General features: G+C 38.8%; 1 protein-coding gene across 3 annotated transcripts in view; it reads right to left on the bottom strand.

Moving 5' to 3' along the window:
• LOC126198284 (armadillo segment polarity protein) overlaps positions 1-11,475 on the bottom strand; it is a 91,724-nt gene extending 80,249 nt beyond the window's left edge. For 2 of the 3 annotated variants that reach the window (XM_049934710.1, XM_049934709.1), the window contains exons 1-2: positions 11,228-11,383; positions 4,312-4,374 (exon numbers count right to left, since the gene is read on the bottom strand). In XM_049934710.1, coding sequence (XP_049790667.1) covers positions 4,312-4,348 — 37 coding nt within the window. In that variant the 5' untranslated portion in view covers positions 4,349-4,374; positions 11,228-11,383. Of the gene's footprint in view, positions 1-4,311; positions 4,375-11,227 lie in introns of all 3 variants that reach the window. The other variant, XM_049934708.1, reaches the window with a different exon arrangement.
• Between the last annotated feature and the right edge of the window lie 2,961 nt (positions 11,476-14,436).

Below are 14,436 nucleotides of genomic sequence, written 5' to 3'. Positions count from 1 at the left end.
ATTTCCTCCATACTCAACAAATAAAAAAATCTCCATGTCCTTATAAACCATTCGACAAATCACCATCACCAGATTCAGTGTCTTTTGGTAACTGGACACAATCACTGCCCTATCCCCCACAGTATCTCTTCTGCCATAGAAAACTCAAGGTTTTCTCAGTCATGTCCTCACACATCAACCCACATCAAAACCACAAGGCAGCCAGCAAAACAAGAATATAGTGGCGGTACAGTATGAACTCCCAAGCATACTGCAGCTATGTAAGACAATATAATGCTTCAACACATGCGCTGTGGCATTTTTGGTGTCTAATTTTGCTCAGTTGGGCAAAGATATGGTGCGGGGGGCGGGAGGAGGGACAATGTCTGCTGATATTCATCAACACAATATGGCTGTGTTGGCAACAGTTGAGATTCCATACTGAATATACTCATTATTACCATTAACATGTGGTACAGAAGACACTGAGCAGAATCATAATCGTATAATCAATTTTATTGCTAGTTACAAACATCCTGTTAAATAATGTAAGCTTGATGCATGAAGAAACTAAGCATACTCAGAAAACAAATCTTCATGGTTATGATAGCAGCCATAATTTTTGTTTGTAACTGAGTATGGTAAGTGCTACATGAGGTTCAGACTCGTGTAACAACGGTGTACAAAACAGAAGAAGACTTTTCCAATTGGTTGTTCTATGGCAGTTGCTGCCCCATTACCAGCTGTCATTCAGTTTTTATTCTGGTTCACACACAAGTGCTTAATTACTATATTCCATCTTTGACAAATGAGCAAGCATTTCTGTAACCCGAGGACAGCATTAGTATATTTAACAACTCAGTGCCTCTTACATGAATTGAGTGACATCACTTCATGTTGAATGAAAAAGCCACCATTAATTTTACTTATGGAGAAGCACAGAGAAACAGTAACATTTGACGTTGACACTGGCAACCCTCAACATGTCCAGTAAGTGGAACAGTGACGGACATTCAGTTGCAGTGGAGCTGTGCAGAGAGTATGGTTGCTGTAAAAGCATGTTACCAATGTGCTGACAGAGCTTTGTTCTTTATTGGTATCAAGGAATTCTCTGTCTGCCATATGGAACACTTTACCCTACCTACACTAGCTTGCAACAACTCTCTTCGGACTGATGAAGAAATCTGACCTGACCCGGGAGCTTAGTGACAGCTGCAAAAAAAAGTGTGTTGCAGCTGCAAAAAAAAAAAAAAAAGTGTTTCAGCAGCATTACAAAATCCTGTCCTACAGTTAATTTCCTTCTTCACACACAAACAAAACGTGGGTTTGTAACTTTGAAAACAGCTTAGTGGTGTGTCTTGTCTGTATGTACCCCAAAAAACATTAATTCTGGGCAAGCTGAAGTGGTGAGAACTTGGCTCATCACTGGGGCTCTGACACCTGAACATGCAAAGAGGCTTCACAGCCTTCACAATTGCATTCTTACAAGCTTCAGATTGTTGAACAACCATCTGTATTGCATGTGCGATTCTGTGGAAACTAGTTGGCTAAAATCAGCAAGAATGCCAATTTCACTGAAAATTTTCGAATGTTAGATGAAGCCCATTTTCACCTAAGTGGCTCTGAATAATGAGAATATGCCTTACTGGACACAGGTGAATCCTGAAGTGCTTCATAAGGGTCTCTTACCCAGTGCTAAAGTTAGGCCTGTTTCACACTCTGACACTGATGGTCACCAGTGCCTGTCACCGGTAATTGTGATGAACACTCCTGGATCTCTGGTGTCCAACACTGCAGTTATTGCCAACTGATAACTTAGTGAAATGGACTCGAGCGAGGAGGAACTTTTGTTGGTACTTCTAAGGAGGAGGCTGAGGAGGAGGAGGAGGAGGAGGAGGAGGAGGAGGAGAATGAAGACAAAATGTTCATTACTCATATATCCACTGCTACGTGATCGGCTGGAGAAAGGATTATTTTATACTCTATGTCGATCAGAGACAAGATGAGAAGAAGTTTTTTCAGTATTTCCGAATATCGAAAACTTAATTTGATAAATGACGGGAATGGACAATGATATTTTAACTGTATTTTTCGGACCATAAGATGACGATAAGACGCACCCTTAATTTTGTTATGAAAATTTTGAAATATAAGTATTTCTTTAGATTTCTTCTTCATTTGCCCTGTAGGGGTGAGTTCATGGTTCTCCATGCTAATCCATTTTGTCCCTTCTTATCACATTAAGACTGGATAAAGGTACACTTGATACTGGTAAATGCAAAAGAAAAGGGGTGAGGGATGCAAATGTGCTTGAAGGTTACTACCCTCCTAGCCTTTACAGGCGTAGCAACTACATTTCGCTAGTCTTTTATGGTCCGAAAAATAGGTTATTAAATTTGAAAAAAGAACATACAACATACCAATTTTGTTTTTTTTTTTTTCATCCATGCTAGTCTCATTGCAATCAGGCACAAATTTCGTTATAATTTCTTGTCAAGCATTCGTTTTCACCACTTTGTTGCTATAGTCAACACTTTTGACATCCCAAATAGCAGGACGGTTTTCTACTTCACTTATAAAATCTTCATTGTTAATCAAATCTAAACTCATGGCTATAATGTGTACAGTATAATGTACAATGAGTGTTTTGTGTCATTTTCTCAAAAATGACTGCCATCTGTTGCCAAATCTGCAGTGCTGTGTCTGATCTGTGGCTCTGTCTCCCAGTGCAAAGACTCCAATTCAAACTAATGCATGTCCAGCAGTGACTTCTGTGAACACAGTGACCTTGTCCATCACATGTGGCGAGCGTGAGTAACTGCTGCGTCACAGTAGCTCGGCGAGGCTGTGTAGCGTCCCGGTGTGAATGCTCCAGTTCAAATGAATGTATCTCTGTTGGAGACCGTCGCTGGTGACTTGTCACCAGTGTGAAACGGGCCTTACTGTATGGTCTGTAGTGTCGCGCCATGGGGTGATGGGCCCTTATTCCTTTAAAGATGAAGGAGACACTGCTGTCAGTATGACGTCTCAATACTTCCAAAGAATGTCGATATCGCTTGCCTGCCCCAAACTGCAGACCATGAATCCTTTGACCGCTTTTTGTGGACATATCTGAAAAGTGTTGTGTACCGGACTACACCAATAAACTTGGCCCAGCTAAAGACTTAGATTGAAGAAAACATCACCAATAAACCAGATTAACACACTGGCCCAACTTGTGCAAATATTCAGAATTGGCTTAGTGAATGTATATGGCAAAATGCAGAGCACTTAAATGACATAATATTTAAAAAAGATCCCTAATGGAGTTTCTACTCTTGTGGAACACACACTTCAGCATCAAATTCAGTTTGTAATCTTCTGTATTTTTTTTATAATTGTTTCACATTTTCCCATTTCTTTGTACCATCATGTATAACAGAATTTTTGATCCAACAGAGGCAATATCATCTTAAACATTTCTTATTTTACGACTTTGGCACCTCACCCATAAATAAGGAAACACTTTCATTCTACAGCAGTCTTACAAACAGTATTAATTGCATGTGTAGATAGGCCCAACAAATTCTGTCTGACATACAGAACACATTGCCCTACCTGCAATAGCTTGCAACAATTCTCTTCAGGCTGCTGTTGAAATCTGACCTCAACAGAGAGTTTCCCCTAAGACTGAAATTAGCTCCTTATATTTACAGACATGGCAAAGGTGTTCCAAACTGAGGACTGAAGGTCTAGCTGCCAGTACACAAATAGACAAACCCTGACATGTGCAAAAGTTGATTTTACTCTTCTGTTTTAAAACTTTCTAGCTCTCTCAAGTGTAGTTGGTCTTCTTGAATTAGCCAAAAACATTCCAAACTAGAAAGCAAGAACTTATACTTGCCACACAGTTTTAATCACAAAGTGCTTCACCTCAAGTCATGCAAAACTGAACACTGAAGAAAATTGTCTTCTGCAATGCTTCTTATATTTGTCTCTCAAACACTAACATTGTGGGCAACTTTGTAAACATGGAACTATTAAAAACTAACTAAAGTCACATACAAAGCTAAACTGTTTTGATATTTCTGAACTTCATAAAGGATGGAATGCTTTTTCACAAGATACATCACAAACCAAACAATTTCTTACTCGAGTACAAAAAGGAGGGAGTGTTCTTCCATTCAGATTCTAATAGAAAATACAAATCTGCATAACGGGGGCAACCTTTATTTTTCATTGTTCTGTTATCCTTCATAACGGAAATACATGTGAGTGAACAGCATACTAACTGAAATACCATGTTTAAGATGCATCCACAAATACTCAATTACAGCAACATATTATACTTACTAAGTCTAGACTGTGGCTGCTGCATCTGGTAACTCATGGTGTCATGGAATCTTCAAGGAATTCCTACAACAGAGGTTACCAATGAACAGCACAATATATTAACTGAAAATCAAATGGATAGCATTTTAATTTTTTGCAAAGAAACAGTCCAGCCAAACAGTTTGGTGCACTTTTCACACGTAAAAATAATGAACCAATGCTCAGTGATAAATACATTTTTTTTCATGTGTTTTCACAGCAGTACATACACAGTATGCACTTGAAACTATCCCAAAAAGAACAAAATGTAATCTGAACCAGATTCACCTCTGCCAATGATGCCCAACAAAAATGCAGACTATTTCACGAAAACAGAAATGAGATTCAGAAACCTGAGAGACCACTAACAAAATACCAGCTCCCTTGTTTCATACATACTATAACAATTTGAAACTCTGCAATCTGATGTTTCAACATGAGTCAACATCCTGTGAATGCAGAGCAAAGTAACATGTTCACCAAAATATTGCTTTCATGATTAATAGTGTTTATTTTACATGACAACATACTGCTGCTATTACATACTTCAAAATGGTGCACTCATACCAATATAAGTAAACATACATGTGCAGTTCAACATAAAATTTCGATAGATTTAAAAGTTAAGAACTACTCTCAGAATATTTACTAACAAAGCAGACATACAAAGTAGGCTACCTAATTTCAAGAATTGGTCTAAATAGTACAATGAAAAACATTCCACAAGAGTACAGCTTCAATCCAAACAATTTTATATGTCAAAAGTGATAGTGATTATAGCATCATCAGTATTATAAGACCTGAGTGAGGGTGCTTTGGTCATCTTATTTATCATACATCAGCGCGTATATCCACAGCTGACTTGAGAGCACTGGCAGTGTGATGCACTTTCCTTAGTCACCACTTTACTTGTTTACTGTAATGTCACCATGTTTTTCTAAGAACGGGCAAGTGCAAAAATATTGTGGTTGAGTTATACTGCTGCAACTAAAGGCCCGTCCACAAGCAACGATCTGTCTGCGCAAATCACATCTGCGCAGACAGATCGTTGCGTGTGGACAGAAGATTTGCACCAACCTGAGGTGTGTGCAAACCTGGAAGTTGGAATTGGAGGTTTGAGCGAAACCTCTCAAATCTGTGGATTCAAACCACATCTGCGCAGACAAGTTGGAGCGTGTGGATAGGAGATCGCCGCAAATCTGGCGCGAAACAGCTGTTTGCTCAGTCTAGTGTTTGTATTTGTGTGCACAGGGCATTAAAGTGGCTGATACTCGTCAGTGTTCTCGAGAGTTTGTAAATGAATTCATTGGAATATATAGAAACCACCCATGTTTGTGGAAGATTAAAGTAAAGAATATAGTGACCGAGACAAAAAGACAGCAGCATACAATGCTGCAATTGAAGAAATTGCAGGTATTGTTTCACTCAACTCTTGTTTCAATATTGCAGTTGAAAATTACAAATCCTTGTAGCTCCTTCCTGTTGCTAGGAATCTTAATGTTACCGCCAGCCGTTCATGGGGTGAAATTGCCCTTCTCTATACAAGTATTTTTTTCTCATAATATTAGGGGTTACAAGCTTTAAGAGATAATTATAAGTTTCGACATCCATCCGCAAATAATTTCGCCAGTCGTTAGGTTCGCCCTGCAACTCTCGCAGTAAATTTACGTTAGAAAACTGCTTTCGCTTTAGCAGCCACTGTCTACACAATTTTGACCACTTTCTCTGTTTCCTGCGGTTGGTCTGAATGTTTTTTGCAACACAAGTTGCGAACACAGATCACAACAGAACTTCCTCCATTTCTATATTTCAAAATAACTGAAGTAAATTTTTGATGTTTACGGGGAGTGTAGTCGCTTGGCACTGATATTTCTTTTCTACACTGACAGATGGCGGGCTAGTAGTAGATTGGGGTTTGTGTTGTGTGAACACACCACATTTGCAGCGATCTTTTGCATGTACAGACATCTGCGCCGATGTTTGCGCAGACAGATCGTTGCGTGTGGACCGGGCTTAAGGTGATACAACAGTGCAGTGCAAGTCTGCAAGTAGGTGCATTATGCTTTCTGTGCAGAAAGAGGTTGAGAACACTGTTCACCATTAATAGCATGCCCTGTGTCTGCACACTCCAGTTGTCCTGTGGCAACACTCATATCATCCTCACAAGGACAATTGCTTGTTATGTCGCTCATACTAAAAACTACGGTGGCTGAACGGCCACACAACAGCTGCATAAGCAAGAAAATTAATTTTAAATATTCTACATGCACCCTGAAGCACAAAATAACACAGATATTAAGCAGAATCAGTATCTGTTGCTGTGACTACACATTGCCCCACCACTCACTTTTTTTACATACCCATGAACCGATAAAAGTGGGCAATATAAAAAATAGATTCCTTATCATACTAAAATGCCCCACACTTGGAAATAAGTTCACACGGTAGTTTGCAAATACAATACTAGTCCATTACATTTCCTTTATAGAAGAATAATTAAAATATTTATGCTTGTGTTAAAGAAAAAGTGATGTTCAATGATTATTCTGCAATACTGAAGTAAATTTATTATATTATTTTACTCAATGTCAGCACGAAATTAAATATAAATGGCCAACACTCTGGATTTGTTCTCACAGCAGTTTTTTTTTTTTAATTCTTTTAGAAAATCGTTAATACAATAAACAGACCTAACAAAAAGTATGGAGGAAGGCAGAATGAATATATACACGTGTGTGTGTGTGTGTGTGTGTGTGTGTGTGTGTGTGTGTGTATAGAGAGAGAGCGAGAGAGAGAGAGAGTTGTGGCCCCCTTTCCCAAAAAAATTATCACATTATATATACATATTTTGTGTCACATTATATATACATATTTTGTGTTGATTTGTAGCACAGCCAGAGATCTTGTTTAGGTTGTAGGTGACAACTTGAGAATTAGTTGCAAAGCCAAGAGATGTTAATGTAAAATATAGCTTGTGGTACTAACAGGCTACTCTGCAGCACAGGCTTTTAATTATTTTATAATTATAAAAATTAACAGATAGTGAAAAATGCCCGACATAATAGCAAATATTCTACAAGAATTTTTGTGCATATCATGCACATATATTAGACAAACTACACTGCTTTGATGTGTCTCTGTTTGACATAAAATATGACTCAAGATTCTAAGACAAACTGACTATACAATTGTGGATAATTTCGCTGTGGTTCAACTTCAAACGAATATGGGATGTTTTTAACTAATCTGTTTTAACATAAATCCTGGATGACGGTTGATAACCGAAACCAGTATATGACTGATGGGACAATAAACAGCTGATGGTAAAATGCAGTTTATAAGATACCGAAAACAACACAATGTGGAGCAGGGGTATGGGCCAGTTATGATGCAACTCGAGACAGTGGGGACTTAGTTGAACTTGTGAACACACATGCTGCTCTTTGTATATGACCAATATATGATTTGGTATGGGTCTCACACACACCTGAGAGATATTCAAAGCTGAGAAGCACAAATGTTTTGTAAGCAGTCTTCTTCGTAGACTGGCTGCATTTTCCCAGTACCCTGCCAATGAACTGAAGTCTGCCACCTACCTGACCTACATTTAAGCCTATGTGATCAATCCATTTCAAATCCCTACAAATTGTTAAATCCTGGTATTTGTGAAATTTGCCTGATTAAATTTGTCATTAACTGATATTCTACTATAGGACAACTCTCTATAATTTGTGAAGTGTGCAATCCTGTTTTCTCTACATTTGATACTAGGCACTGAAGTATTTTTGACAGTACAAAACTAAATGAGTTGAGTTTTTCCAAGTTTACAGATAGCTCATTTGGGAAACACTTCACTAAGAAAAATATCTTTTACCATTTTCCCTGCTGACACTTCATTCGGCTTGGCCACATTACTAGTAGCATTGGCATAAAGTTCTAAAATTTTGCTTCATTCACACAAAATTTAAAACAGTAATAGAACCATGATCGAACTCTGCGAAATATGCTTTGTGATTTCTTCACATGTAGATGAAGAGTCTTTATATTTGTATTATTTGAGACATCCTAGTGTAACTTGCTGCCCCCTATTTTTTTTAAATAGGAACCAAACTGGCTGACCAATGTATGTCAGAATAGTTAACTTCTCTAAACAAAATATTGCAGTAGACAAATGGCTTCAACAAAATGCAGTATACAAGTCATAACTATAAAAACTGCGTGTTCACTGTACGTAAAAAATATCTGCCTCAGTAATTCCGTTTTGAAATGTAAACTATAGTTGGCAAGGAACTCCATCCCCCCACACAGGTGAAATCTGAGTGCATTACCTTCTCAAAAAATTTAAATGTTAGAAGCGACAATGGCCAGTAGTTGTCGACATCTGTGGAGTCAACTTCCTTATAAGAGGCCAGTAAAAGTTGCCTCTTTTATAGTACATCTATGACACACGTGCATTATACACATTATCTGAATTTACCTTATGTTTTAATTGATATGACAGGTGAACAAAAATGGCAAAAGATGTATAAATCTTGGCCACAATAATGCGTTCACTATGCTGTTTGTAGTAGCTTACCCGCGTTCCTAGTTTCCTACTCATTATTAAACCTACTCCTGCATTACCCCTATTTGACTTTGTTCCTCCTGCCACCGAACTTCACTAATTCCCACTATATCTAACTTTAACCTATCCATTTCCCTTTTCAAATTTTCTAACCTACCTGCCCGATTAAGGGATCTGACATTCCACGCTCCGATCCGTAGAACGCCAGTTTTCTTTCCTCTTGAGTAGTCCCCGCCTGGAGATCCGAATGGGGGACTATTTTACCTCCGGAATATTTTATCCAACAGTACACCATCATCATTGAATCATACAGTAAAGCTGCATGCCCTCGGGAAAAATTACGGCTGTAGTTTCCCCTTGCTTTCAGCCGTTCGCAGTACCAGCACAGCAAGGCCGTTTTGGTTATTGTTACAAGGCCAGATCAGTCAATCATCCAGACCGTTGCCCTTGCAACTACTGAAAAGGCTGCTGCCCCTCTTCAGGAACCACATGTTTGTCTGGCCTCTCAACAGATACCCCTCCGTTGTGGTTGTACCTATGGTACGGCTATCTGTATCGCTGAGGCACGCAAGCCTCCCCATCAACGGCAAGGTCCATGGTTCATGTATGTATGTATAAATATGGTGTGAAAGTAAACATGCTATGTTGCAGGTCAATATTGATTGGTTGATTTGTGGGGGGAGGGGACCAAACAGCGAGGTCACTGATCTCATCGGTTTACGGGGGGATGGGGAAGGAAGTCAGCTGTGCCCTTTCAAAGAAACCATCCCGGCATTTGCCTGAAGAGATTTAGGGAAAACACGAAAAACCTAAATCATGATGACCGTTGTCGGCCTGAATGAGAGTCCAGTGTGCTATGCTAATCACTGCGCCACCTAGCTCCGTGCAGATCAATATTACCACAATCTTTATTTGGCATTCACAATCATTGGATTTGCAAACCCACAAATTATCTCCTTTCACTGATCTTAGACCTCAGGCTATGCAACAATCAAGATTTGGGGTAGGATGGGGTGAGGGAGGGAGTCTTAACAGTACATTTTAATCTGCCTCTGAAGATATCCTGACATATGACTAATAATAGTTAATACTGTCCTCTTCCCCACAGGAGATGGTATTAAAAGCTGCACAAGAACTAGTTTTCACAAGGCTTATCCCTGTTTCTTTTCACTAAATTCAACATTTATCTGATTTTCTCATCTGGCCTATAAATTTTCGACAAAATGTGTATAGTTAAAAGTAGGAGAGCAAATAAAGTTTGACAGCGGTTTATAATGTTAACTTCATACTCTAAGTCAATCAACTGAGTCGGATGAGTTATGATTGTTTGAAAACTCTCATTGATACATCTGCTGGTCAGTGACGTCTTGCTAGGCTACTGAAAATACAAGTCATAATCAATAGCAACCAACAGGTGCTTCGATGGCATACTGAATCTCACAATATTCGATTCTGAGCAATACTCATTACTAAATGTTTGCTTTCGGTGAATTTAATGTCTGAAGATTACACACTGTAGCCAGCAGTTTTATTCTGAACATCTGTATACAGTACATCAGTTCATGTATTTGCGAGCCAGTTTACTGATACGTCAAAAGTTCTGGCATAACACCGTACAACCATTCAGGTCTGAAATGTACAGACATATTAAGCACCTCAATATCTGCGAGGTATCTTGTGTTAAATAAGGTGTACGTATCCCTCGAAGTGACAACTCCAATCACATAACTGTGAGAGTCACTATAACCCTAAGGCACGAGAAACTCTATACAATGCTTCTGTTATCAGTAGTTCCGAAAGTTATAGAATATCCCCACATACAAGATCAAAGCTACCGACAAAACACATTCCACTCGAACTGCCTAGTTGTTCAATAAATCTTACAACTCATTCACATTATATCAATCTTTAGACGAAAACAATGAAGCTCGTAGATATTTACCAATAAACGCGTCACTGCTAGGTTCAACAATCACACTAAACACAAAGTATCTGTTTAAACTTTGAGAAATCGGTCACTGGGGGCATTACACTCATCGATCGCGGCCATTGTATTGGTTTTCGTCACACAACTAATAAAATAATATTACGATCGCAAATAGTTTATTCGTATAGAGATCCAAAGGTAAAGAACTGAATCATTAACTTCTGGCGTATCTCAAGGCTTGTTGAAGAGAGGACAAAAAAACACTCTTTACGCTATCAGTTCACTTTGACAGTCCATCCGACCTTATACACGTACCACACCCAACTCTTACCGCTCTGTTGTGTTCTAGATGACATAAGAGTTCTATTTCTCTACAGTAGCACACATATAGGACCAAGAACACATACCAATTAACCGGAGTCCCGAAACTTTTGTCGTTCGCAAGATAATCGGACAACTCCGGCGTATTATTACACTTCACAGCATTGAAGATGGCGTCCACCTGCCAACATACAATCTATGCATGGCATCCTGTAGACGCTATGAGAGTAATGGCATCGCGCGGTGACCAATCACAGCGCAAACGTGTGCGCATGAGTCACTTTATTTTCAGCGCGTCAGTCTTTGAAGAGGGTCCTGGAAAAATCCGTATAAAGAACTTAAACTTTGGAAAGGATGTTGTTCAAGCATACTTCAATCTCGTATTAAAAAATTCCCGCTCTGAAATATGTTAAGTCATAAAAGCAGAAGAAAATTACCGAAAAATGTGTATAATCATTAAGTAGAAATTGTTCAATAGACATTTCAGCTTTAATGCATTGTTACACTACAGATCGCATCAGTTTTCTGCAGAAGGCAATTTTCGACGCGAAAACCTCGCTGGTTCGAACTTGGGTCGTCTGATTTAAATCCAAATGAAAATTCGTACGTAGCTTATGCACAAACTGTCACACTATTTATGCAAATAGCAACGTGTAAATGGGCACCTTTATTTTAGATCTGATTCTACGTATGCATCAGTATCAGAAAAAGCACTAAATGACACGAGAAAAGCAAAACAAATTATGCACGATTTGATTCTTACACTGATCTCAAGAAGTCACCGTAGGTTCCCAATTTACATTTCATTACCGTAAACTGGGATGGCTTTGACTACCATCAATTCACTTTGTCCGACTAGCCGGTAATAGAAGTGGTGCTACCTGTCACCCAACAGGCGTAGTTTACGTAGCTCGCATCGTTTTTGGTAGGCAGAGCTCGTAGTTCGAATGGGAAATGTTGTGGCAAATCACACTATCCTATTGTGAAACCTATTACAGTTTCCCCATTGTTTACGATTTCGAGTAATTAACTTTGTTGTAACGGTTAGGTTTCTTTGGTGAAAATGGTTAGTAGTTATTTTTGTTCTTTAATATATTGCACTTAAATGCCATGTCGACAAAATGTACACGGCGGTATTTTTTGGAGCACTTTGAAGTAACTTTATCTCGTCCACATTTTGTAATGAGAGTTAAGGTTAGGTTAACCTGGCCTTTGGCATGTTAACTAACATGCTTTCGTTTTCCGCCCCCCCCCCCTCCTTCCCATTGAAATGGGGCTCCCAAAATCCGATTTCGTAAACCGATTACAGAATGCCATTTATTATGAGTGGTCATGTAAACGCTTCAAAATCGATTCTGGAAATCCGCTTCTAATTGCTGATTTTCCAATTCCGCTATCGATTTCCACGTTCCCGTAAACGCAACCGCTTTTAAAAGTTCTTGAGTTGTCAAGTTAAGTCTTATTTTCAGAATATTCGGTTAATATGGACTTATTGCGCAGTGAAGGAGAAGCAGATACATTAAGACTGAGCATGAAGCTAACAACAATATTAAAGTGAAGAGACTATGTTGACTGATCAGCTGTTTTGCAGATGCCATATTTAAGAGGGCCAGCAAATCCTCTTCAGACCTTAACATGTAAACAAGACAGCGAAAAATGATTTGCGAAATTCGGTTTCTGTCTTGCGGAAAATGTGTCACATGTACACGTAGTGACGATGACACTGATGTAACCGAAGTGTATTCGTGTGTCAGTAGTCGACCGTGCGGACGAAAGCTACACAGAAAAACTGGCATCACGCCGAGAAGTTCGTGTCCAGATCACTCCAGGTGCTACAAGAGTCTTGAAGCCATCTAATTGGATGATTGGAACCCGTACAATAGTCCAATGAGATCTATCCAATGCAATCGAAGAGCGGTTGATTCAGTTCAGAAGTTCACAGTTGTGCCGTGCTGTAATGTAGCTGCAGTTTTGTCCGTTTTTGTAGTGTTTCTCATTTCATATCTGGATACTACAAATTATATTTCGTTATAATATGATTATAGATTTAAAATTTCATTAGCTTTATTGAGGAGCTGGAGAGAATTCGTGCTGAAAATAATGTCCCCAATTAATACTAATGTAATACATCCGATTTACAATATTTTAACTATGTATGAATGAAATATATTATCTTCTATCACGAATTAATCTGTGTGGTTTCCTTTCGCTTACCTAAATAAGACGTGTCTAATTAGCAGTTGTTCTAGTGAAAGTAATGAATTCTGTGTTTTCCAGTGTATGCCACACAAGAAACTGACGTTGAAACGCTCTTGTAATTTCCCGAATTGTTTATCTGTATATAACGTAGGTTCAAGGGAGAAAGTTAACAACAAGCGTTTCTACAAGTTTCCTAAACCATCTCAAGAGTTGCTTTTGAAGTGGAAAAGTGTTTGTGAGCTGAGCTGTCACCTGATGTGAACTTTGCTACTGCTTTTGTTTGTGGGGAACTTTTCTCCGAAGAAGACTTTACGAATAAAACTAGGCTTATGCTAAACAGGGGTGTGTTTTCAAAACAAATGACAAGTGTTCTTTACGTAGCTGCTAATATCAGAAGTGTATCGGTTGAAATTGACAAGTCCTTATCATGAATGTGATGATACGTTCGCTAAATAAATCAATAAATATTTACCAAGCGCGAGCCGTGCTGTGGCTAGTGAATTACCAAGCACGAGTTGTGCTGAAAGTGTAGTTCTTTGAGTGATGCACTCCGTAAATTTCTTGTTCCCTCTCAACATTAATCTACAGATGGTGAGTACTCATTCTTACTCGTAACATCATTTAATCAGGAACCAGTAGTTTTGGGTACAGGAATTTCAGAAGCAGACTGAAGTTCCTGAAAATCAAAATGTATAAGATTCATAGGAATGCTCTAACAAGGCTAGCAAAATGTAAACCAAAGCTACATCATGGGAAAAAATGAACTAAAAGCAGTTAAAGATTTGTATGACAGCAATGCTTTCCCTTGTATAGAAAACAATTTAAAGTCTATTGCTGGAGATTCCATAAACATCCAATTAAGGATCTCCTATGGATCAGCAAATGCTAGGCGATATAGGCCTACATCTAAGTACAAGGTGTGTCCTTACACAAGTGAAGCCCGTGCCTGTACACATAGGCCTATGTGTCAGTTTATTTTTCCCTGCATTTTGTTAAGCATCTGAAATCCCTTATCTGCTATACCTTTCAACCCAGGATTGAATCCTGCAATGATGAAGGCAAACAGAAGTTGAGGAAATGTGTAGCAATGATAAAT

This window comes from Schistocerca nitens, chromosome 1 (assembly GCF_023898315.1).
Source record: "Schistocerca nitens isolate TAMUIC-IGC-003100 chromosome 1, iqSchNite1.1, whole genome shotgun sequence".
Taxonomy (NCBI): domain Eukaryota; kingdom Metazoa; phylum Arthropoda; class Insecta; order Orthoptera; family Acrididae; genus Schistocerca; species Schistocerca nitens.
This window is presented reverse-complemented; position numbering and strand designations above follow the sequence as displayed.